The sequence below is a fragment of the Mustela nivalis genome (assembly GCF_964662115.1).
Source record: "Mustela nivalis genome assembly, chromosome: 7".
Taxonomy (NCBI): domain Eukaryota; kingdom Metazoa; phylum Chordata; class Mammalia; order Carnivora; family Mustelidae; genus Mustela; species Mustela nivalis.
The window spans coordinates 60,445-85,140 of record NC_139026.1 but is presented as its reverse complement, the minus strand read 5'-3'; the positions used below and the strand labels follow the sequence as shown (position 1 = coordinate 85,140).

General features: G+C 54.7%; 2 protein-coding genes across 3 annotated transcripts; both read right to left on the bottom strand.

The window, feature by feature from the left end:
- Positions 1–708: 708 nt before the first annotated feature.
- CPT1B (carnitine palmitoyltransferase 1B) lies at positions 709–8,579 on the bottom strand. The gene is made up of 19 exons (XM_082742211.1): positions 8,499–8,579; positions 7,856–8,015; positions 7,335–7,474; positions 6,862–7,039; positions 6,542–6,643; positions 6,220–6,357; positions 6,045–6,122; positions 5,144–5,251; positions 4,985–5,069; positions 4,239–4,434; positions 3,731–3,916; positions 3,530–3,635; positions 3,329–3,445; positions 2,838–3,002; positions 2,626–2,760; positions 2,393–2,545; positions 1,694–1,807; positions 1,187–1,279; positions 709–1,046 (listed from the first exon to the last, which is right to left on the bottom strand). Exons 2-19 carry the CDS (start codon positions 7,994–7,996, stop codon positions 963–965), a joined length of 2,319 nt encoding a protein of 772 aa, XP_082598337.1. The 5' UTR covers positions 7,997–8,015; positions 8,499–8,579; the 3' UTR covers positions 709–962.
- A 549-nt stretch (positions 8,580–9,128) lies between these two features.
- CHKB (choline kinase beta) lies at positions 9,129–12,534 on the bottom strand. 2 transcript variants are annotated; one of them, XR_014314494.1, is made up of 11 exons: positions 12,092–12,430; positions 11,738–11,846; positions 11,368–11,481; positions 11,092–11,225; positions 10,728–10,823; positions 10,494–10,552; positions 10,330–10,411; positions 10,095–10,203; positions 9,849–9,924; positions 9,541–9,622; positions 9,129–9,390 (listed from the first exon to the last, which is right to left on the bottom strand). XR_014314494.1 is itself a non-coding variant. In XM_082742212.1 (11 exons), exons 1-11 carry the CDS (start codon positions 12,313–12,315, stop codon positions 9,319–9,321), a joined length of 1,185 nt encoding a protein of 394 aa, XP_082598338.1. In that variant the 5' UTR covers positions 12,316–12,534; the 3' UTR covers positions 9,129–9,318. The 2 variants fall into 2 exon arrangements, 1 of the variants encoding a protein (XP_082598338.1); XM_082742212.1 differs by having other exon boundaries at positions 9,849–9,952; positions 12,092–12,534.
- Between the last annotated feature and the right edge of the window lie 12,162 nt (positions 12,535–24,696).

Genomic DNA, 24,696 nt, shown 5'->3' with positions numbered 1-24,696 from the left:
CATGCCAGCCTCTCCATCCCCTAATCCATGCCTGTTTGACCTAATAGTGAATTCCACACGGCAGGTGCCTTGCTCAGCATCGAATCCCCAGCACAGTGCCGAGTAGGGGGTGGGTGTGCAATCAAGGGGTCTTGGCAACAAGCAGAGTGCTGAGACCCGGATTCCCTCTCACATGCAGAAGTAGGAATTAAGTGCTTTCTTATACTTTCCAGGAAAAAATTTATGTTTACTTTTAATGTTATTTTAATGTAAAAAGTCAACCTGAGGGAAGGAGCAGGTGTTGCTCCAGATTATACTGTGTGCCCTCTCACAGACACGACTACTTGGTGTGTAGACTGAGGGCCTGGGATTCTAGCCCTTCCCTATGGCCAGGACGTGGCCATGGGCCTCCACAGGGCTGTGCCCCAGCCCAGAGGTGTGCAGAGGGCATGACCGTTCATGGCAGCTGGCAGCTGGGAACTGGCAGCTGGGCCCCACTCTCTGGCAGACAAACAGAAGTGGCCCCAGGGAATAGGTGAAGGTTGTGAAACAAGAGTTTAGTCCAAGTGGGTGTGCACGGTGGTGACCTCAGGAGAAACATGCATTGCAAAGTAGGTCACAAGCCTCTCAGTCTCCCAGCCCCATCTCCTCCCCCCGCTACCTCTCTGGTCTGAGCTTGGGCAGGGGAGGGCCTCCTAGTCCCCAAATAAAACAAAGGTACCTAAGAGCTAAGGGAGAATTACAGAGGCTTATCTTTATTAGCGTCTAGCAAGAAAAAAAAAGTCAAAATTCCCTCCCTGCTCCAACCCCACTTCTACCACCTGGGCCCTCAGGGAGCAGCATCTGTTTCGGGAGTGCCTGCTGCCAGAGCTGTCCTTGGACGCTGGACACCTGTGCATGGCCACCCCTTAGGCCTGCGAGCCGACCGCAGGCCCCTTCTTCCACAGTGTAGGGATGAAAGGGCAGCTGCATTTCTCCAGCCCTCAGCTGTCAGCCTTGCGAACTTGGAAAAGATCAGCGATGTCCAGCAGAGCTTGGCGGATGTGGTTCCCAAAGCGCTGGGCATTCTGTGGGAGCCAAGAGCTCAGACCAACCCTTCAGGTGAGGCCCTGTCCCTCTGTCCCCACAACCAAGGACTCTTCCCCAGCCAGAAAGGGCCCCAGGTGGTAGCCCTCCTCAGGCCTGAGCAGGAGCGGGAGAGACTCACTGTCTCTGAGCTTGAGAACTTGCTGGAGACGTGGAAGAAGATGGTGTTCTCGCCCGCAATCATGTAGGAAACCCCATAGCCATCATCTGCCACCTGAGAGCAGCACGAGGAGTAAAGAAGTAAACCAAACCTTGCAGATCCGAAAGCTGATGTCATGCTTGCTCTCCCCACAAGATGCCCAGGAAGGGGCCCCACCCCACATGCTGCATTTCCCCTGAGGTCAGGAACATTTCCAGGCAACAGTGTGAAAACCGAGGAGCTCTGCCTACTGCAGGTCCAGACACTACCAGGGTCCAGGATATTGTGTTTCTCTCAGGAGGTTCAAGCTCACTGCCTCTCTCCTGGGAGTGTCTTCAGTTCCGGGGTCGATAGCTACCCATTCTCTTTCTACGCAGGGCAAGCCCAGGGCTATGCTCCTGCCCCTGGTCTGACTTCAGGGCGCTGTACTCTCCACTGAGACCCCTGGGGCCCAGTTCTGCTCATCGACCTCCTTTCAAGGGCACTTACAGGGCCAAAGCCACCACCGGCACCCAGGTGTTTGGGGTACTTGTTCGGGTCAAACATACGGATCTGGAATTGAGCAGTCTGGCTGGTGGAGAGGCGCCAGGGTTCTGAGAGCACCTGTACCAGGGAGATCACAGCAGTGAGGCACCATGCGTGAAATGCCACGCACTCAGCACTCAACCTGCTGACCGGTGATGCCTGAGCACCTGCATGAGCACAAACTTCCTGACCCCCGTCTGCCTCTACAGGTCCCCCCTCCCACTCCCTCCCTGTCTGTTCTCACCATGACAGCATTTGCACAAAACCCTTGAGGCCCACATGACCTAACTATCCCCCAGGCCTCCTCTCCTACTGGCCTGTCCCTCCCTCAGCTCTGCTCCCTCCCCTCCTGCTGCTGCTCTTTGTCCGCCCATGCCCCTGCCACAGTGTCTGGGCCCTGGAGGCTCCCTCTGCCCAGCCTCATCCTGCAGCCTCTTTGCTTTTCCCAAAGTGCTGTCACCACCTGAGCGCCACCATAGTTGTATGTCCACCCTCATGAGAACCACCTACTGAGAAATAGGACCACAGGCCTGGAAGGGGTGTGGAGCAGGAAAGCTGGCTCCAGCCCTCAAGGGAAATTTCTGGGGATCTGGGTAGAGGATAGGCCGTGCCCCCGCAGGAGAGGCCATGGGGAGAGGGGACACACCCGTCAACAATGCTGACCTCAGCCAGGAAAGGGGAGTTGACCCCCAGGTACTTGGAGACCAGGTAAAGGCAGAAGAGGTGCCTGTCTATCCCACACCCTGTCATGGCCAGGCGGTACATGTTCTGGTGTTTCTTTGAAGCCTTCCGGAAGAGATCTTGGAGGTCTGCTTTCTGGGGAGCAGAAGCGGAACAATGAAGAGTAGCCCTGCCCCTCAAGGTGGGCAGGAGGTGGAGGGTTTGGGGGGGCTCACCATGTGGGACCCCTCCACCATGGCCTGAACAAAGGCCGTGGACTCGCTGGTACAGGAACGCACGGTCTCGGTCCGTCCCTCCCGGAACATCCTGGTCATGGAGGCTTCATAGGTCAGGCAGAACTTGCCCCTGTCCTGAGGAGCACAGAGGCGTGAATCTGGCAGGTGAGGCTGGTGCCACCCTGCCCCTTAGCAGCCGGCGGGGCTCCTACCCGGAAGTGGGCCAGCTGCAGGGCAATCTGCACAAAGGCGTCCGGGCTGGTTCGACACTTCTTGATGAGGCCTTTGCCAAACGGCAGGAACTGGAAGCAGTACAGCTCCACGTCGTCTGCCAGTGCCTTGGCCACCTGGTAGGAGCTCTCGATGATGGCCCGGCACTGCCAAGATACGGAAGGGTCAGCTGCGGGCAGAGCTCGCCAAGCAGCGAGGCTGGGCAGGTTTCAGTGAGCCTTCAACATCTTCAGACACAGAGGGCAACCTGAGGGGCCTCCATCCCCAGAGGCCACGCTGGGCTTTGTGGGAAGAGGGAGGCTCCGTGGACGAGTCTCACGCCTCACGTCTTTCACAAACTGATGGTCCCAGGATCGCTGTTCTCTGCGTGGCCAGTCTGGACTCTGAGAAGCTCCCACCCCAGGCCCCTGAGAGCGTCCCAGGTACTTGCCACTCTCACATGCCCCTCCCTGTCCCCTCTTGGCCTGCACACCTGCTCAGGAATGTCCCACTGCAGCCGCTGGGGAGCCATAAGCATGGGGTTTGGCTTGCCCAGGCAGTGCCCGGTCTCTGTGTAGCCCAGGTGGAAGGTGTCAGTGCCCAGGACAAACTGCAGGGAGAAGATCAGGCTGAGAAGCTACCCTCACACCCCGCACCCAGCCTGCCCTGCAGGACCCCTCTGAGGGCCCATTACCTCCCAGAGGTGCCCTATGATAGGTGCGTCTGCCCACGCGTGTTCCGTGTTGAGGCCCAGCTGGCCGTTCTTGAAGGCGATGATAGTGAAAGACTTGTCAAACCACCTGCAGGAAAGGAGGCCGGAGATGCGGGGCGGTGGGGGGCAGCGCCAAGACAGGGGGAAGGAGCGGGGGCCTTCTGCGGGGCTGGGGTGCCACACCTGTTGTAGCAGTTGCCGTGTAGCAGGGCCTTGCCGTAGAGGCTGAGGCTGGCCTCATCTTCGGGGTCATAGTGGGGAGACTCCTCGTCCAGGGCCACGAAGAAAGCAGCACGCTCGATAGCATCCAGAGCGGCCTTGTTCTTGCCAGAGCTGAAGAAGGCCTGGCGCGCCTGTGCCCACTCCGCTCTGGGGGCACAAGGGCAGGGTGAGTGTGGGGTCACTGGGCGGCGGCGAAGGACACCTCTCAGGACGCGGCAGGGCCCAGGACCGGGGCTCCCAGGCTGTCCTGGCAGATGTCCCTGTCCTCCACACACTCCCACCCAGCCCCCGCCCAGTTGCATGTGGCTAGATGCGCCGTCTGCCGTGCCCACCATCCTCCTCACTACGGAGGGGCCTGGCTTGGGCAGAGGGCACCCTGCCAGCACGTGCCTCCCTCAGTCATGCCCGTGGCCCCAAGTTCCAGGGTGGCATGCAGGAACAAGCTCCTCTTCTCATGGGGCTCTGGTACCTTCCCCCTGCAGTGAGGGCTGCCAGCTTTTCCTCCCCAGGCTGAGGTGGGGAGGGGTCGTCCAGGATCCTCTGGAACTGCATCTCTAGGTCGCAAGGCTTGAGCAGCTGGGAGCCCTCGTAGAGCCACACCTTGAAGAAGCGGCCCTTGTGGTAGACAGCCACGTGCCTGCTCTCCGAGAGGTGCTGCAGCAGGTCTGGGACAGAGCGGCAGGAAGGCTGAGGCAGGGCACACCTCCCGGCTCCCACTGCCCCCCAGGCCCCCTGCAGGCCTCCGTCTGGGCTTTCCTTTCCCAGCAGTGGAAGTGCTGGCACCAAGCCAGGCCCTGTGCTGGGCGTTCCCATCTGTCTTGCTTAATGCCAACAGTCCCATAAAGCACGTCCCAGAGGAGGAGGCCGACGCTCCGGGAAGCACACACACTGTCCCCGTGTCAGGAAGCAGGCCCTCGGCAAGCAGCCTCTCCTACTCCACTGGCTGTGAAGGGCTCCTGGGAAGCTCCGCTCCTCCCGCGACCCCTTCTTCAGACCACCTACCCCTGCCCTGGAAGGTCCTGGGGAGCAGGGGCTCTGTTCTGGGCCCTGCTGGTCACAAATCAAGTATTTTTTCCAGTTCTGTGACCCTGAGATGCCCGGGACGCTTGGTGACGGGCGCACAGATAGAAGGGTCAGCCACGTGAGGCGCAGACCTGGGAGGGAGGGGCCTCCGTCCCGACAGCCCCACCTCGGGCCCCTGGCGGTGGCCAGTACCTGACTCCTTGCCCGGGATCCGAGTAGTGTTGAACATCCTCTCCATCTGGGAGGAGCACATGGGTACAATGCCCTGCGCCATCACCTGGGAGGAAGGCCCGGCACGGCTCAGACTCAGGCCTCCTCTCCCTGCTGTGCCCTCAACCCCACACAACTCACAGGCTTGATTTCTTCCCGGTCCAGTTTACGGCGATACATGATCATAGCATGGACGACGTTTCCCAGGCGGGCTGCCTGTATGTTTGTATTCTGGATGAACACGAAGTCCTGCAGAGAGAGAGCAGAGCCCGCACGGGGTGTGACAGAGATGCACAGCAGCACCTCTCCGTCCTGGTGTCACCTGGGTCTCCCCGCCTAGGGACCTGAGGGGTCCTGATCCCTTTCCCCGGTCCGTCCTGCACACGTGGTCAGGGTGCACTGCCAGAGGTGAGATGCATACATAGCTGGTCACGCCATCTCTCTGCCCAGCTTGAATCTTTGGAGCTGCTTTCTCCTAGCCTATTTTCTTTGGTCGTGTTTTGTTTATTTTGCATTGAGCACAGAGTTTCTACCACTGAAAAACAGTTTAAAACCTCTGTCACAGGCAAGCTGTACTAAGTGGTTGGGACGACAGCTATGTGCAGGCGCGTGACTTGGAATGTGTTTTGGGCAGTGGGAGAGGAGGGGCCTGCTGTGCAGACCGGTGGCTGTGCTGAGGCCTGTGCTGGGAGCAGAAGGGCTGGTCATGTGTGTCAGGGGGAAGACCGTGACCTCGTGAGCTCTAAGAGAGGCAGCTCGGGATCCACACAGTAACATAACAGGAAGGCGCAACGCAGGAAGTTCCCAGTGATGGTGTCAGGACAGCTGGAAACCTGTGGCTGGGAGGCCGGTGGGAAAACCAAGGCAGGAAGGGAGAGAGCCTGGGCTGGTGAGGGCAGCGAGCCCGAGGGACTCTGACAGGGATAGTTCAGGCTGTGGGTCTATTGGACTCCCCAGATCCTCAGGACCCTTGCTGCCCTGAAACTGCTTCCGGACTATTCCGGATCTCCCCCATCTTCCCTGCCCCCAGGCCCACCCGCACCATGACGTAGTAGTTGCTGTTCACCACCAGGGGCGCCCTGCTCCTCAGGTACACGTACTCTTCCCACCAGTCACTCACCTGCAAGAGGAAAGGAAGAGTTAGTGCTGGGGCAGAGGGCAGGGGACAGATGCCCCTGACACAAGAGGGGTGAGGATAAGCCAAGGAGGGGACTCACATAGTTAGTTGCCCACCATGACTTGAGGACCAGGTACTTCTGCAGCCTGGGGGCAGTCTTCTCCTGAAAGTCCTTGGCCAGCGTCTCCATTCGGTAGTATTCCGCATCATCCAACAAGGGCCGCACAGATTCCAGGTACTGTCCAGCCAAGTCATTGTCAGCGTGGGGGCCAAAGGGCAATGACTGCTTCTGTCCCGACTCTCTGCCAACCAGCCCCATTTCTCTCAACCTCACTCTTTGCAAGGGACAGTCCCTTAGTTTGGCGAAGTCCTCTGAGTCCAGCCTAGCCTGCCCAACGGGGATGTTTGATTCAGGCCCTTACCCGCTGAATTGTGGCTGGCACACTGGGCACGGGAAGCTTGGGCAGGGATGTCTGGAAGCTGTAGAGCATGGGCCGCCGGCTGGACAGAAGACGGACACAGATCTGGGCATACGGAGCAGAGAATGTTTCTGGTGAAAACCAGGGGAAGGAAACAAATCGCAAACCCTTGAGGAGCTGGGCCCCTGACCCTCAGAACCAGGACAAACCTATGCACCAGGCACCAGTGCCCTGCCTGCCTCTTCCCTCCAGCTTAGAACCCCAAATGAGGCCCCTAGAGTCTCCAACCAGTTGCCTGAACCCATCCACTGGCTTCTGCTCACAGCCCAGACTTTGGTGAAGTGGCTGGTCTGGCCATGCATCTCGAACATCCAGCCATGGTAAGAAAGAAGCAGTTTCAGGGTTTGGCGGAAGAAGAAGATGCCCGTCATCCAGACGCCCGTGGAGAAGACGACCATGCTGAGAAGTGCCCGGGTCTGTGGGGTCTGGTAGGGGCCACATCTGTCAGAGAAGGGATAGGGCTGCAGGGAATCCACTTGAGGTCAGCCTTAGGAAAATTCTGACTTCAGTTTTGATGGTTGTGAACCAGCTTGGAGAAGGCATGGATGACCATTCTCCGGCACACTCTGTCTGAATGCATTACATTACCAACTTCCAAAATGTTGGACTCAGATAATGGTGGTCCCCAGGGAGGGCTGCCCCTAGGACCTCCAGTGGCCGGTATCCTGAATGTGCCCAGCTCAAGAACCCTGGCCTTGGAGGCTGCCCAGCCCTCTCTTGTCACCCTTCTTCTTACCCCTCAGGGAGGCACCTCTGGATATAGCAGACCAGCCCCATGGAGATGTCCACCTTGCAGTAGGAAGAACCCACTGTTGCCATGACGGCAACCAGCCAGCTGGTGGGGCTGCCAGGGTACACACCCCTAAGGATGCCATTCTGTGGGGCAGAAACAGGCACACTTACAGCAGAAATGACGGTGGGCCCCTGTGAGGTCCTGGTCTTGGCCTGGGAGGCCACCTCCCTCCCTCACCTGCTGTGCTCATCCCTCCTTCAGGTCTGGTCTTCCCCTCCTCCGCCTGCAGCGCTCACTCACTCACTGGGTCCCACTGCTACTCCCTGCACGCCCATCTCCCCTCCACACCTTGAGCACCTCTCTGGTTTCTGCACTGCTACAGCCTGCCACCCAGCCAAACTGCCAGCCAAGGTGGAGGTGGAAGGTCTTGACAATGGGGCAGCAGCTGACACCTGGCCTCTGCCTTCGGGAAAACTCGATCCTGTAGCTGCTGGGAGGAAGAAGCCAGAACCACCCCCGCCCACCTTGATGCGAATCAGGCGTTTCTTCCAGGAGTTGATCCCGGACAGGTAGATGTGTTTTAGGGCCTCCCGACTGAGCCGGAAGTCGACCCCATCTGGGGTCACAGTGAACTGGAAGGCCACGGCCTGGTGCGCTTCCGCCATCCCGGAGGTTGGCCTTCACCTGGAAGGGGGCAGGGCAGGAGGGTGCGCGGGCGGACTTCGGCTGGCCCCGCCCCCAGCCGCCCTCTGCCTCGAGGGCCCCCGAGCCCCCCGCCGCGCCCCCGCCCCCGGCCGTGATACACCGGCGGCCGCCCCAGGCCCGCCGCCCGCTTCGGCCCGGCCCCGGCCCCGGCTTCGGCCCCGGCCGCGGCTCCGTAGCGCGACCAACGGCCGCGGAACCCTCGCGCCCGCGTTCCGGGCGTGCTCCGTCCGCCACGGTGGGGCAGCGGTCGGGAAGAGGGCCGAGCCAGGACATCTTCAGAAGCCCCGAGGACAGTGAAGGGCTGCCTCCGGGTTGGGGCGAGACGCGCCCCTGAAAGCAGAGTTGATCTGGGGCGAGGCAGACAACCCAACTGCAAGGGACCCCGCGCCGTCCGCGCCCCCTGCTCTGGTCTAGGCTTCTGAGCCCCACGGGCGGCCCCGTGTTGCCCCCCACTCCACTCACAGCTTGGGTTCGCTCCTGTCCGCGTGTGGGGCCAGTCGCTCTGGCCCGTGTCCCCATGTCCTTCAGGCCTGGCCATCCCTGCCCCGCCCTCACCGGGAACCTGACACCCACTCCCAAATTTGGGTTGAGAAAACAGATGTGGGGCGGCAACCAGAGTCCCCTCCTCTCTGGTGGGAATCCGGAGTGGGGGCGGGCCGGGTTTCTGCAAGCTGAGATTGCTCAGAGGTCTGGGAACCTGGGGGGGCCCAAAGGGTCTCACGTGAGGATGGCAGCATTGGCGCTAAAAATAGCTGAATGTAGGGAAAAGGTCATCCGAGTGTCAGCTGCGCTGCCCGTCCCCTGATCTCCAGTGCTCAGGGTTGGGCAGCCCCAGCCCAGTGCCCTCTTTGTACCCGCATTACCTCCTAGCCCGCCACCCAAATCGTTCTAGTGTGTGTCACTTCTAAGCTAGGGCCGGGAGGGGGGAGGGCAGGGGGCTCCAGCTGCCACAGTGGACCCTTAACGCCTCCCCAGCCCAGAGCACCCGAGAGCCACCCTTCCCAGAGAAAACAAGGCTCGCAGCAGCGATCACGCCTGTGAGTGTGTGGCACTCCCTGCTGGTACTTTCTGCAGCAGGGCTCGGACCGGGTGTGAAGGAAGAAGCTTGTTTATTGTCTCAAGGTACACAGCCAGGGGCTCTCTCCCACCATCTGCCTGCGGCGGAGACAGGCGGGCCATCCTCAGGCCCAGGCTCGCTCCAGGCTCAGCCCAGTCCCCAGAGCCTCCCTCCAAGGTCCTGCCCTGGAGGCTCCCGGAACAACCGGAGTTGGGGGCTGGAGAGTCAGGATGAGGGGAAGCCGCTCAGCTGTCCTTTCTGCTGGAAGTAGAACTGGAAGCGAGACTGGGCATACTCCTAGGGAAGGAAACCCCCCAGAAGACCTGTGAGAAGGCTTGAGACTAGCACCTGCCTCCCCCCCCAAGTCTGCCCACAGATTTCCTGGGGAACATGAGGCCCCTGCTGTTCCCCCTCCTCCCACCTAACTCAGCCATCTGGGTCACTTACCAAGTAACCGAATTCTATGGTGGACATAGACGCCTGGAGGATAGACCAGAGGCCCCAGAAGAAATGGGACGCCAGAGCGTACCTAAGGAGGGCAGGACAGACAGGGGTGCCGAGCACACGTGGCATCACCTGGATCTCGTCCCTCAGGCTGGTCAAGCCCCAAAGCTCAAACTTCTCCCCCACTGCCTTAACGCCAACACGGTCCTGACTCTTCTGCTCTGCCCCCTCTGCAGTCCCAGAAGCCGGCCTGCCAGCCTCCTCCTCAGCCCCTCTTCCCCTGCACTCCGCGCTGCCCCGTCTCTCCTCACCGATTAGCCTCTACCAGCAAATCTTCTTCCAGTTTCCTCTGGTCCTCTTGGGAGATGGTCTCACCTTTCTTGACCTCTGCCAGGTAATGGCGAATAAAATGGAGCTGAGGTTGACAGACAGAGTCAGACCATGGGGAGACTGCGGAACATTTCCCAGTGAACACCCTTCCCCACCATTCTTCCCAGACCTCACCTTCCTCCTCCCTCACAGGCCAGGTCCCGCTCCCCAGCCTCCGGTCCACATACCTGCTGCCCCCGGGTGGGGTAGTCTGCAGGCTGCGCTTTGTAGAAAGGCCACTCCTCGTGAGTGTAATCATAAACCCACTCACAAAAATGGTTCCCAATGTCAAAGCCCCTGGGGGAAGAAGGTGGACACTCAGGCCCAAATACCCTGGGCAGCTGGGATGCAGAGAGGAAGGCCTAGTCTGCTTTCCAGGCTGTTGTGGGAGCAGAGCCACGGAGGCCATCCTCTTACCCTCACCTGTAGTTGTAACTGCTGTACTCAAAGTCGACCAGCATGAGTCTGTCAGTGGTTCCTGGCTCTGAGAGCAACAAGATGTTCCCTGGGAAAACGGGGTGGAGCTCCAGTGACTCCAGGGCCCTCTGGCCCCCCTCTCCTTAGGGGATGCCGGTGCTCTCTCCTACCTTCCTGGACATCATTGTGGCAGAAAACCACAGGTGATGGGGTGGAGTCTAGCAACTTCCTGTAGGAGAACAGGGGGCATGGGTCCTGAGCAGGAGTGACCAGAGGAGGGTCAGTCACCCCGTGGGCCAGGCCCTGAGCCCGCCCTCAGTAAATACGGGGGAGGTTCCCCAGTCGGTGCCTAGCACTGGTTCCTGCGCTGCGCTGTGCTGCTCTCCTACCCTGCCGTCCCTCACCTGAGGTTGCCCATCTCATCCTTCAGGCTGTAGGTCTCCAGCAGGTTCATCTGCGGGAGGCCAGTCGGGGGCAGGTCCTGGATCTGCTTGAGGTACCTGAAGTCCGAAGAAGAAGACATGCTCCCTCTGTTATCCCTTCCTATTTCCCCAGGCCGGGCTGTCCTACCCGTTTTCCTGTCACTGGAGGGCTTGTCTGCCTTACTCGGACGCCTGTTCTGTGTCAGAGTCCCACGCTAGACACTGGGACACCTGATCCACTCAGCGGGACAGTCACCGACACATTCAGCTGCAGCCCAGGGTAGCATCGGGCAGGATCGCGGCTCAGATCAGGTGTGCAAGGGCCCCGAGGCGGCTCCGGACTCACCGTTCCATGGTCCCAAACAGCCAGTGGGGCTCCTTGGTGAACGGCATCTCCATGCCATGGAACCGGGCCATCTTCCTGGCGATTTCTGCCGACAGCACCGGCTCTCGGAGCTCACAGGTTTTCAGTGGCCGGCTCTGCACCCAGGAACCTATCAGGGTGGTGAGGGGGCTGGGGCGGGAGGGGGAAGGGGCGGGGAACGGAGGTGGGGGGGATGTCAGGGTCTGGGGGCAGGAGGTGCCTCGGGGAGGTCAGGGCCGGGCCGGGCTGGGCTCCTACTGGGATGTACTGTTCCAGCCGGCCCTCTGGGAAGACTCCGTAGAGCTGCGGCCCGAGCGACCGCTCTGCCAGGATGGCGAACATCACACTTTCGAGGACCAAGGAGTCCACGCCCTGCAGGAAGATGGACAGCCACGGGGCAGAGTCACGCGGGGCCGGAGGCCAACCCAGGAGCGTCTGCTCTGACCTCCCAGCACCGCCCCGCCTGCTCCACCGCCTGGAGACGCCCGCGCCAGGCTCCCGCGGAGCCGACAAGCCCCTGAGCCCCGGGGCCTCCGCGCCCCCGGCGGCGCGACGGGGCGACGGCCACCCGCCAGGCGGGAGGGCAGGCCCCGACGCCGGCGCCACGGCGGCCCTCGTCCGTCCTCACCTGCAGGATGGCCCCGTACAGCCGCAGCAGCACCTCCCGGGGCTCCCTGCCCACGCTGGGCAGCTGGTCCGGCAGCGAGCAGCGGAAGAGCAGGTTACTGAGGCCTCCGCTGCGGACCCACAGCGGCGTGCGCTCAGCCCGCGGCCGGCGGCACCTGCCCCCGCGTCCGCCCCGGGGCGGGCCTCCTCCCCGCCCCCCGCCCCGCGCGCGCCCCCCCCGCCCCGCGCGCGCCCCCGCCCCGCGCGCGCCCCCCGCCCCGCGCGCGCCCGAGCCGCAGCAACGCGGGGGTCCCGGGGCCGAGCTCGACCCCTGACCCCGGCGCTGGCTCCGGAGAGCTGACCCCTGACCTCCCACCTCACAGGGTCAACCCTCAGCTCCTCGGGCCGCACTCGGCGCCAGGCCCCGCCCAAGTACTCCCGGCAGCACTGGTAGGCTCGGCGCTCGGCGTCACGCGACAGCGACGAGCCGCGCCGCCGGTTCGGGGCCGCGTCCGGGCACTGAGACTGCGGCAAGCTGTCCTTGGCCAGCCGGTCGCCAACAGCCCCGCCTCCGGCCACAGCTGTCCCCTCGGCAGCCATGGCGCCGGCTGGGCGAAGCCCCAACGTCCAGCCGCGCTCAGGCCCCTTCGGGCGAACTCGGCTCCTTCCGGCTGCGCTCGGGTCTGCTTCCGGCCAGCCTGCCCTGCTCTCGTCATACTCGGGTCTCTCCGGCTCTTTTCGGCCTTTTGCGGCACCGCTCGCCTCTCTCCGTCATCCCGGTCGGGTGCCCTTTCCGAAGGTCAAGTTCCGCGCGTCTCCGCCGTGCCCGCCCCTACTCTGAGCGAACACCAATGAGGTGTCTCTCTGGGCGGGGCCGCTCCCAAGACGGGCAGCTGGGAGGGGCCCACGGGGGCCAACCAGAAGCGTCGAGAGCGGGGTGGGGCGCACGGCCCTGGGGCGTGTCTCGAGGGCCGGTCACGTGGACGGGGTGGTGCGCCCGCGCGCCGTCCGCGCGCGGGGGTGCTCGAGGGCGGGTGTCCTCGGGCGGGTGCCAGGGAGGGCCGAAGGGCCGTCGCGGGGCTCGGGGGGGGGCGCACGGCGCAGCGCAGGCGGCGGCCCCTCGCTGGACAGGCGCGCGCAAGCCCCGCCCAGTCCCGGGGGCGGTCGGGCGCGGAGGGAGCGCGGGGGTCCCCCCGGAGGAGGCGGCGCTGTGCGACTCGCCGCCCGGGAGCGGAGACTGCGGGGCGCGGCGCAGGCGCCCCGTACACGTTTGCTGAGGAGAGAGGGGGACGTGGGACCCGGGGGACAGTTCGGGGACGCCGGAGTCCCCGCCGAGGCGCCCTCGTTCGGGGAGGAAGCCCTCGCGCCCTGCTCGCGGCTGGCGGCTCCGCGCCCTCGTGCCCCCGGATCTAGCCCGGCGGCGAAACCCAGGAGAAGGCTCGGCTTGGAGCAGACGCGCGGGGCTGGGGACGCCTCCTCGGCGCCCCTCGGCGCCCATCAGACCCAGCCCCGGCCGACGGAGCCCCAGCCGACGGAGCCCCAGCCGCGGCGCCCGCCCGCGTTTCTGCTTCCGCTGGGGCCCCGAGGGGCCGCCCGGGAGGCTGCAGCCGCAGGGAGCTGTGGCCCTGCTGGTTGCCCCGCGGCGATGGTGGGCTGAGATCGCGGGGCTGCGGACTGGGGCGGGGTTTGATGCGAACCCGCGGGAAGGAGGGAAGAGTCTGCGGTCAGAAGGCACAGGCCAGTCGCTGCAGTGGGAAGGCGCCATCCCTCACTCTTAAAATCCGAGCCTGCTCTGAGCCCCGGAGCCCACGGTTTGAAAGGGAGGCTCGGCCCTTCAAGGGTCCTCCCGGCCTTCCCCCGAGGGACCTAGAGCTGCTTCACGGGTAATTGACTTTGGCGGAGGGACGATGCAGACCTCTCACAGGCTTTCGGGAACAGGACCTGAGATACTTGTGCCGAGGCACCTGAAACATCAGGAGCCCTGGTGAGCGGAGGGTCTGCGAGCCAGCTGAGAAATGGGGTCCTGGCCCAAGTCCTGTGGTTCTGTTTTTGGTCCCAGGGCATACTTGGGATGATGGTACCTAGCAGTGAGCAGATCCTGACCCCCGATCTGTGGAATAAGACTCGTGGCAGAAAGAGCACGGTGGGAGCCCCTGAAACCCCCCTCCCCCTCCCAGCAAGGGGAGTCAGTCAGAAGCAACGGTGCAGTCCGACCGGACTGCAGAGAGTGCGTTGCTCTCAAAGACAGGTGCTGCTCCCGTGGCATCTTCAGTTCGCCTGAATGGCTCCTGCAAAATCCAGATGGGCTCAGTAAAGGGTGGTGAACCGCCACCAAAGTCCCCAATCACAGTAGTGTGTCAGTTGAGCTGTTTTTGCTGGAACCTATCATTGCGCATCAGATAACACAGTTAGTGATTTGGGAACATTGTTTTCAACTTCCAGTAGCAGAGAGTAAATTTCCAAAAGCAGTTCACATTTAAAAAAAAAAAAATTTTTTTTTTTTTTTTTGGAGATTTTCTTTATTTGACAGAGAGAGATAGGTCATAAGTACCAGAGTGACAGACAGAGGGAGAGGGGAAGCAGGCTTCCCACCAAGCAAGGAGCCCAATGTGGGACTTGATTGCAGGAACTACGGATCATGACCTGAGCAGAAGGCAGACGCTTAACTGACTGAGCTACCCAGGCACCCCAACAGTTCACATTTTATGGGAAGAACAGCCAAACATATTATCTCCCTTCAAGGGAGATGGTTTTTAACTTTCCTGCTCTCTTCCTCAATTTAATCTACCCCAGACTTTCACATAACACTGATAACATCATGCTGATTGGACGTGGTGAAAAAGGAAGTGACAAGGGCTCTGTCATTGATGAGACAATGCAGATCTGAGGATGGGAGAGAGACCCTCCGTAGTCGTGGAGCCTGTCATCAGTGAAGTTCTCGGAGTGTGCTGTAGGGCAAGACAGGGCATTGTTTCCAAGATGATGGTAAGTTGTTGCATCTTGCGTCTGGATCACGAAGAAGGGGAGCATAGCCCTTGATGCACCTCTGGATGTTGTAGTCCGCATCCTTGGGAACACTGTTCTGGCCCATTTGTTGAATGACTTGGGAGACCGCCAGTTTTGAGTGGAGCCCAGAAGAAAGGAGGCCTCTGTAGACCCAGATTGGAGATGGGTTCCCATGCCACTCGGCAGAATGAGGGGTAAGGTTGGACTTAATTGTGGTAAGTAGGGATTCTATAGGACACCTTCGACATGCTTCCGTGGTTTTGCAGTGCACACTCTGTGGGTTTTGAAGCAAAACCATGTGGCTTCTGGCACACTGCTGGATCCAGGTATAGGCTTAGTACCTGCTTGTGGGGCACCACACCACCACATAACCACATTGGCCTGTCCCGAGCTCAATGCTGACGGACCTGTGACGTCAGTAGGATAAGCAGGCTCAGTAGGAACTCGCTGCACAGTGAAGAAGAATTGGATGCAAGCTTCCTGCCATTTACAGGAAGAGGTGGCTGTGGCCCTCATGTCTCCTTACTTGTTCCACTGATGCCTCTCTCTCAGGAGACAGGAAGAAAAATTCAGATCTGGTTCACAGGTAGGTCGACTTGATGTGTTGCTGTGAGCTTAAAATGGTTCACTGCTGAACTACAGTCCTGCTCAGGGTGCTTCTAAAGGAAAGTAATGAGGGGAAACCCTCCAGAGGGCAGAGCTCTGAGCAGTACCCTTGGGTTTCCACTTTGCAGGGAGAGAGTGGAGTGGACAGAGTAACAGTCTAGGGAAAGAGTGCACATGAATTTCTGTGTGGTGACAGATGTCTTGGGGCTGGCCCAGGACCTGGAAAGAGCTAGGGGGGAATACTGGAGACAGGGCAGTCTGAAAAAGAAGACGAGCCTGTAGAAGACCTCACAAACGTGTGCATCTTTGTGCCTCATGTCAATACCCACCGCAGAGGGGTCACTGAATGGCAAAGTGGATGGCCAGATGTCAGCCAGCTTCTGTCCTTGGCTACCCTTGTGCTCGTCTGGCAGGCCCATGAAGGAAATTGCCATGGTGGCAGAAGTGCTGGTTATGTCCACTAACACGGGCTCTCTCTCATCAAAATTGTCTAATTGTTACTGTGGCTGAATTTCTGACCTCTTAGAGCCAAGATCAGTGCTGAGGTCTGATATGGCTCCATCCCTAGATGACTCAGTGACAAGTCAGTTCCGGCAGATCCTTTCCACCCGGGAGAGGGCATCGATTCACCCTTATTGGAATCGACACCTGCTCTGGATACGGGTTTGCTTTCTCAGATCCACATATGCACCATGCATCAGAGTAATATCACTATCCAGAGCCTTAGAGAACCCTGATTTACCAACATGGTATCATGTATGACATTACTTTGGATCAAGGAACTCACTCTGCAGTGCAAGAAATGCAACAATGTATGAATTGCCATGGAAGCCACTGTTTCTCTAATATCCTGAATTATCCATAAGCAGCCCATCTAATACAAAGATGGAGTGACCTCTTAGAGACTTAGCAAATGTCCCAGCTATGGGACAGTAGCCTTAGGAATTGGGCTATAAACACCACGTGAAAGCTCAGTATATTGTGCTGTGCCCCAGTAGATACAGTATGTGGCTCCAGGAACAACAGCGCCCTAAGAACCCAGGGCTTGGGATATCTCTCACCATTACTTTAAGCCACCCACCCCTAGGATTTGCACATTCTGCTCTGTAACATTAAACTCTGCTGGATCTGGCCCCTGGTTCCCAGGAAGGGCATGATTCCATGATGGGACACAGTCCGAAAGTGCCATTAGGTCACTCTGAGTCCTCGTGCTGGGAACCGGCAGACAGCAGGAGGGGACAGTTGAGGACGACCGTGAGGAGATTCAGGCTTGCTGCTTCTCAGGGGCCCTCCAGAGTTTGATGATTTTGTGGTGAGTTTGTGAGGGTTTACCTGGGCCGGTCTGGTCACTTCCATGCCACGTGATAACAGTGGGAAGCCATGGTCATCAGCCTCGGCCTGTCAAGGGCTTGGAACCCCCAAGGAACGAAAGGGTGGGTAACCCGTGAAATGCCAGCCAAGGACAAGGGAAGTCCAGACTTGGCACAGTTCTTTCCCTCGAGCTTCCGGCTCCTCCCTCCACGGTGCTCCGGACCTGGGCGCTGCCGCTGGAAAGTTGAGCCCTTGCCGAATTTTTCTCCTTTGGACGTGATTTCATTTGTCTGCGTACTAGAAGAAGTACGGTATGTTCACGCTGAATTGATCTTTTACTTATGTATAATTTTGAAGCATCATGCCTTCATTGGTCATTTGAAAAATACTGGTTCACTGAGTTAAGTAAATCTTCCAAATTTTGACACATTTTGTTATATAATATCAAAAATGTTTAAGCATCAGGAAGCTTTAAGCTCATGGTGGTAGACACAAGTTTTCAAAAATTGTAGGTTTTGCTTAAAAGCTCAAATTTTATCATTGACAGCAAATACTATCGCTCTTTTTTTTGAAGTCACATGTTGACTTTATTCATTTTCAAGAAAGTGTCTCAAGGATATGCAAGTCAGAATAAACATAGTTTGTCAGTTTTCTTTTAAGTAAAAAAAGTGTTTCATGAAAAAGTGGCAAGTGCAGCTGCCCAGATGAATGGTTGTGTAAGTAGTTTGGATGGCCCTGTTGTACTTCAGCCGTGTCCTTCATGCTGTGACCCTGAATATTAGGAGCTGTTAAGTGTCAAGACAATACAACACATAGTTCTTTTATTGCTCAATCAATGAAACTCTTCTTTTTAAAAAAGATTTTATTTATTTATTTGACAGAGAGAGAGGTCACAAGCAGGCAGAGAGGCAGGCAGAGAGAGAGGAGGAAGCAGACTCCCTGCTGAGCAGAGAGCCTGATGCGGGGCTCAATCCCAGGACCCTGAGACCATGACCCCAGTCGAAGGCAGAGGCTTAACTCGCTGAGTCACTCAGGTGCCCAAGCAATGAAATTCTTTTTTTTTTTTTTTTTAAAGATTTTATTTATTTGACAGAGATCACAAGTAGGCAGAGAAGCAGGCAGAGAGAGGAGGAAGCAGGCTCCCTGCTGAGCAGAGAGCCTGATGCGGGGCTGGATCCCAGGACCCTGGGATCATGACCTGAGCCAAAGGCAGAGGCTTTAACCCACTGAGCCACCCAGGTGCCCCCAAGCAATGAAATTCTTAAGTGACACTGCTTTTTCCTCCCCTCAACCTCCCCGCACGTGGCAGTGAAGAGTTTGCTGAGTACTGTTACAGTTTGGTATGACTGCCTAGAGTGTGCTACCTAGCCATCGCTGTTACACCATAAATGCAGACGTCAACACAGTGGAAAGGCAAGTCATGTTTCAGTGTCACACAAATAAATCTGACCTTGCTGACCTTCAGAGAATCCAGAGTCCAGGGAACATGTTTTGAGAACCACTATAATAGTATATTATAGGGGTGATAGGATATGCATATGTCAGTTTTACGAAGTATTGCTAAACTTCTCCCCAAACTGGTTATTCCAACTTATGCTCTGTAGCAATTAGGATACTATTTGGCCCTGAATCACAAAGACCCAGAATAACAGGGAAATTTTAGTGCGGCCGTATGTGGTTGAACACATACAATACACTAAGTGGGGTCCCTGGAATTACAGTTACAGGACTTGGACAGTTTTGTGCAGTTTACAAAAGATAATTTCATTTATCTCATGTAAAGGCATAGAGGTAGCCAGCCCTGGGCCTGAATGGTGGCTCTTTTCCATGAACCTGTAAGGATCCAAGTTTCTTTTATCTTATTCGGCCTTTATGGGCTCCGTTCCCAAGCTTCTTTCATGATCCAAGGTGGCTGCTCCAACAAGTGCTTCTAGTTTTTGGCCGGCGGGGGTAAGGATGAGCACAGATGCCTCAGGCCAAAAGTCTCTTCAGGGAAATACCTGGAAGCTGCCACAGGCCCCTAGCAGCAAGGAAGCCCAGAAACCGTAGGATGTTGGAGGGCTAAATGTCTGACTAAAAGTCAGGGATTCTACAGTCACAGAGGACCGGGAGAGCGGATACTGGAGGACAGTGGCTGTTTCTGCTGTAGTACACTCTCATGGCTGTTCACATATCTCTGCACTCTGCTGTGTTGGGAACACACACGCTGGACCCCGAAGGGAGAGCCTCTGTGAGACTTCCAGCCAGCTGCAGAGTTCAGCTCACAGTTTAGGTTCTCTGAGTTACGTGTAGTTTGTTTCAAAAGGTCTGATGTAGATTCTTGTGGTCCCTTGATTTAAAAATGAAATGATATGGGGCGCCTGGGTGGCTCAGTGGTTAAGCCTCTGCCTTCGGCTCAGGTCATGATCCCGGGGTCCTGGGATTGAGCCCTGCATCGGGCTCTCTGCTCAGCAGGGAGCCTGTTTCCCTTCCTCTCTCTCTGCCTGCTTCTCTGCCTACTTGTGATCTCTGTCAAATAAATAAATAAATAAATGAAATGATATGAAAAAATAAAAATGAAACATGTTATTTGTCCTCCCAACACAATCAATGTACGACAGTTTATAAATTCAGTGATTTAGAAACTGAAAAATGTTTTACGTGTCCCAAAAACACAATGAGAGGGTAAGACTAGGATAAAACAATAAAACCTCTACTTACAGGGAAGCCTGGGTGGCTCAGTTGGTTAAGCCTCTGCCTTCAGCTCAGGTCATGATCCCAGGGTCCTGGGATTGAGTCCCACATTGGGCTCCTTTCTCATAAGGGAGCCTGTTTTTCTCTCTGCCTCTGACTGCCACTCTGCCTTCTTGTGCCTTCTCTCTTTCTCTGACAAATAAATAAATAAATAAAATCTTTAAAAACAAAACCAAACCAAACCTCTACTTATAAATGGCAACATGGGAAACACGTAGCAGCCTATGGTCCAAGGTAAATCCCAGACCCTTTAAGCTTGAATAATGAAGACCCTTACCTGGGAAGAAAAGGAAGTTCCTTGTTCTGATAGTCCCTGGCTCTGTCCTCTGGGATGTTCTTTGTTAAGCTTCATGTTCACATATGCAGAGGGCACTGCTTGCAGACTGCTTGTGTAGAATAACTTGGGAGACCCTACTGTAGATTTCTGGAACTCTGAGTAGATCTTTACTTTCTAGTACTGACCCCCCCCATCTGAAAATTCTAAATGCCTTGGCTCTCCAAACCCTGACTCTGTCTTCTAAACTCATCAGGACTGTCACATTTTGATTGGATCCTCTTCCCTGCAGTCAAGAATTTCCTCTATGGAAAACCAGGGAAATTGTAGACTTTATGCAGAGGTATTTACATTTTAGGGACCACAATCCTGTGCTGTCCTTTGTCCAATGTTTGAAAATAGTTGCTCCCTAAGTAAATTGGCCAACTATTAAAAAAAAAAGAAAATAGTTGCTTCCTATATTTTGTATTTTGTTCAGTTTTCTTGGGTTTCCTCCCCACTCCCTTTGGAAGGAACGCAAGTCCATTAGCTGTTATTCCAGTAATGGCTGGAAGCCATTTTAAAAATCATGAATGGGGCGCCTGGGTGGCTCTGCCTTCGGCTTAGGTCATGATCTTGGGGTCCGGGGATCGAACCCCGCATCGGGCTCTCTGCTCAGCGGGGAGCCTGCTTCCCCCCACCCCCCGCCTGCCTCTCTGTCTACTGTGATCTCTCTCTGTCAAATAAATAAAATCTTTTTTAAAAAAAAGAATGCATTTACAAATATAAACTGTTGAATTTCATTATCTAGTATTTTATTGAGTTTTTTGTATATATGCTTATAAGTGAAATAGACAAACAATTCATGAATTTTCTTGAGCTAGTCTTACATGTTGGAGGGTTTCATAAGATAAATGGAGATGTAATATGGCAAACTAGATTCCTAAGCGAATTTCCTGATGAAAATGTTTTAAAATCAAGTGTAAACCAAGAATTAAAAAGTGTTGGCAAGGATGTGGAGAAAAAGGAATCCTCAGGTGGTGTTGGTGAGAATGTAAAATGGTACAGCCACTGTGAAAACAGGATGGAGTTTCCTCAAAAAATTGAAAATAGAAATATCCTATGATTCAGTAATTCTATTACTGGGTATTTACCCAAAGGAAACAAAAACACTAATTCAAAAGGATATCATTTAGAATAGCTGAGATATGGAAGCAACCTAAGGTCCATTGACAGATGAAGAGATAAAGAAGAAACCGTATGTATAAAATGTATATAAAATGGACTATGATTCAGCCATAAAAAAGAATGAGATCTTGCCATTTGAGACAACATGGATGGACCTAGAGGGTGTAATGCTAAGTGCAATAAGTCAGAGAAAGACAAATACCATATGATTTCACTGACACGTGGAATCTGAAAACAAAACAAAAGGCAAAAACAGATGATAAATACACAGAACAGTCTGAGGGTTGCCAGAGGGGTGGGGGTGGGGGCGGGGGCGGGGGAGGGGCAGCACGAGTGAGGAGAAGAGGGAGAAGCTTTCGGTCGTGGGACAAGTGAGTCACGGGGATGAGAGGTACCGCACAGGGAGTACAGTCGGTGGTGCTGCCATCGTGTTGTACGGTGACAGGCGGCAGCCACACTTGTGATGGGCGTCACATACAGACTCGTCGGATCCCTGTGTTGCACACCCGGAACTAACATAACACGGTGTGCGTCAATGATACTTTGATTAAAAAAAAATGTAGGACAAACTTTTTTTTTTAAAGATTTTATTTATTTGTCAGAGAGAGAAAAAGAGAGTTGAGAGAAAGCAAGCGGGAGAAGCAGGCTCAAGGACCCTGGGATCACGACCTGAGCCGAAGGCAGAGGCTTAACCAACTGAGCCACCCAGGCATCCCTGGACAAACTATTTTCTTAAAACATGTTTTCTAAAATCACTGATAATCTAGTAAGAAAATAAGGGACTAGGTAAGATAGGAGGTCAGAGGGATAAGGGGAGCACTGTGCTTTTGATCAGAGGGATTTGGTCAACTGACAGAACTTGAGTTTGGGGTTTATAGTCTATGCTGTAAATAAATAGTTAAATAGCGTCTCCCCTCTCCTCTCCCTAATTCATATCCACCCAGAACCTCAGCATGTGACCTTATTGGGGCATCTGGCTGGCTCAGTCCACAGAGCATGTAACTTTTTTTTTTTTTAAGATTTTATTTATTTATTTGACACAGACAGAGAGATCACAAGCAGGCAGAGAGGCAGGCAGAGAGAGAGAGGAGGAAGCAGACTCCCTGCTGAGAAGACAGCCTGATGCAGGGCTCGATCCCAGGACCCTGGGACCATGACCTGAGCCGAAGGCAGAGGCTTCAGCCCACTGAGCCACCCAGGCACCTGAGCATGCATCTCTTGATCTTGGGGTTGTAGTTCAAGCCCTATGTTGGGCATGTAGCCTACCTTTTAAAAAAAGTTAACTTATTTAGAAATAGGGTCTTCGCAGATAAAACCAGTTTGGATAAAACCACACTGGATTAGACTGGGTCCTAATTTGATGACTGGTACCTTTATAATAATAAGAGGGAAATAAGAAACCAAAACCTAGGGGAGAAGATCATGTGACCATATAAGCAGAGATTGGAGTGATGCATCTATGAACCAAGGAGGAGGCAACCACCAGAAGCTAGTAAGAGGCAAGGGGGAGTCTTCTCCTAGAGCCTTTGGAGAGAGCGTGGTCCTGCTAACATGTTAATTTGGGGCTTTTAGCCTTCAGAAATGTGAGAGAAGGCACTAATTTTGTGGTACTTCGTAATGGTAGCCCTAGGAAACAAATATGTACCCTTTGAGATGTAGAAGACAGAGACAAGTCAAAGAGCCTGCTCAAGGAGGAGAATTTAATAAGAAACAAATCCTCTACAAAGCTTGTACTTCAAAGAGTTAAATTATAAGCGTGAATGAAAGATATACTCTGTCCTTTGGGGACTGCAAAGAAAGTTGTTTTAAATTTGGGGCAAAATGGAGTGTGTGTATGTGAGAGAGAGAGAAAGAGAGAGAGAGAGAGAAAGAGAGTCAGAGATAGAGATAGAAAGAGAGACAGAGGCTGAAAATTTAGAATAAGAAGCTGGCCTCATATAAGTTGGCAATTCCAATTCATATGGTCAGGGTGGTCCAAGAAACCTTCAGTGGGACACTGAATGTAGAATGGTCTTGGTAATTCTCATAGGAGCCTGGGAGAAGCAAACACAAATTGTCTCTGATACCTACCTTTTTCCTAGACCACAGAGTTTCCCATAAATACAATCCCAGAGCTAATGAGCATTCTAAGGTAAAGAAAAAACAAAACGCAAGAATTAAACAGCAAGATAATGAGGAATAACGAGACAAACCAACAGTAGTCATAGACAGGACATTTCAGGTAATAGAATTATCAAATGCATTATAAAAGGCTTATGTTCAATATAATTTAAGTAATAAAAGGCAAGGTTGAAAAAATGTGTAGAAACTATGAAGAATAATCAAACATTTTGGAAAGAAGCTCCAGACGGAAGTTCTAAAATGAAAATTTTAATTTAATTGAGTTTCACTTGAATTTTAATTTCAACTAAATTTAAAACTCTGTGCTCAGCTTTAGCAGCAGATAATAAGCAGCTGAAGAGAGAATTTATGAAGTAAAGTGTGAATAAACTATCCTGAATATTGCCTGGAAAGATGTAGAGATGGAGAGCATGAAAAAGATGCTAAGAGCTATGGAGGCTGAAACGAGGAGGTCCAGAGGGTCCGAGTGGCGTCCCAGAGGGAGAAGAGAGGGGGCAGGGGAGGCAGTGTTCCAGGGGATACTGGCTGTGAAGTCTCCAAACTGATGAAACAATACAGAGAAATCTGCACAGTTGAGTAACTCAGTAAACCTCAGGCAGAAAAGAAAAGAAAAAGAAAAACCCATAATCCTAGATACACTGTATTTGAAACTTCAGAAGACCAAAGACAAAGGAAAAGTCCTAAATGCAGCCGGAGAATAAAGATAAATGACTATCAAGGGAATGGCAGACTGAAGGTGACTTCTCATGGCAACAAGGCGATTCAGGGAAGACAGAAGAGTGACATCTTTGCATTGATGACGGCAACTAATTATCTGACCTAGAATTCTATATCCAGTAAAAATATCTTTCAGGAGTTGGGCAAAATAAAGACATTCTTAGAAAAATAGAGAGTTTATCTCCTAGAGCTCTCAAAAAGAAAATGCTAAAGTATATACTTCAGGGCCACCGGCGGGGGTGGGGGGTTCAGGATGTTAAGTGGCTGCCTTCAGCTCAGGTCATGGATCCAGGGTCCCTGGATCAAGTCCCACATCTGTCTCCTTGCTCAGCAGGGAGCCAACTTCTCCCTCTCCCTGCTACTATCCCTGCTTGTGCTTGCTCTCCCTCCAAAAAATAAAATAAAAAAATAAAGAACTCCCTTTAACATTAAAAAAGAATGTATTTCAGACAAAAGCAAAGTGGTATCACAGGAAGGTCTGAAATAGGAAGAATGAAGACATAGGAAGAGGTTAACATTTGGATGAATCTAAGTAAACAGTGTTTAAAGCAAAAATTAACAAGGCCTTATGTGTCCTTAAAAGGAAAATTAAAATGCATAATAGAATTTAAATTGGGACAGGACTTAATCCAGTTAGAGTGTTCCAGGTTCTTTATATTGTTCAGGAAGAGGGTAGAGACAGCAACTCACTTCAGGCTTTGTTAAGTTTAATAGGGGTGTCATAAGTAGGAGGGTGCCCAAGTGCAGATTCTTTTAAAAATAGTGGTGGGACAAAGGTTCAAGTACAAGTAGCTGATCTACTTAGGCTTGGGACTGCTTTGATCAGTAGGTATAGCAAAATTGATGCCATATGACTTTCAAAGCTATATCAGAAAAGCCATGCAGTTTCTGCCTGGCCCTCCTAGGATACTCACTCTGGAGGAAGCCAGCCATCTTGTAACAAGTCCCACCACCCTGAGACTACCATGTGTAGATGCTGGTTGACAGCTCTAGCTGAGCTCTCCGTCAACAGTCACCATCTGCTGCCGGCTTTGTGAGTGAGCCCT

What these genes read in the sequence shown, in the direction of transcription:
- CPT1B (XM_082742211.1), bottom strand. Translation starts at nt 7,996, where the DNA reads ATGGCGGAAGCGCACCAGGCCGTGGCCTTCCAGTTCACTGTGACCCCA. An exon ending in ACCGGGAAGAAATCAAGCCT is followed by an intron (nt 5,070 to 5,143) that starts GTGAGTTGTGTG and finishes CCTTCCTCCCAG; the next exon opens with GTGATGGCGCAGGGCATTGT. An exon ending in GCCCTCACTGCAGGGGGAAG is followed by an intron (nt 3,917 to 4,238) that starts GTACCAGAGCCC and finishes TTGTGCCCCCAG; the next exon opens with AGCGGAGTGGGCACAGGCGC.
- CHKB (XM_082742212.1), bottom strand. Translation starts at nt 12,315, where the DNA reads ATGGCTGCCGAGGGGACAGCTGTGGCCGGAGGCGGGGCTGTTGGCGAC. An exon ending in CTGTTTGGGACCATGGAACG is followed by an intron (nt 10,824 to 11,091) that starts GTGAGTCCGGAG and finishes TTCGGACTTCAG; the next exon opens with GTACCTCAAGCAGATCCAGG. An exon ending in CCACAATGATGTCCAGGAAG is followed by an intron (nt 10,412 to 10,493) that starts GTAGGAGAGAGC and finishes CCGTTTTCCCAG; the next exon opens with GGAACATCTTGTTGCTCTCA.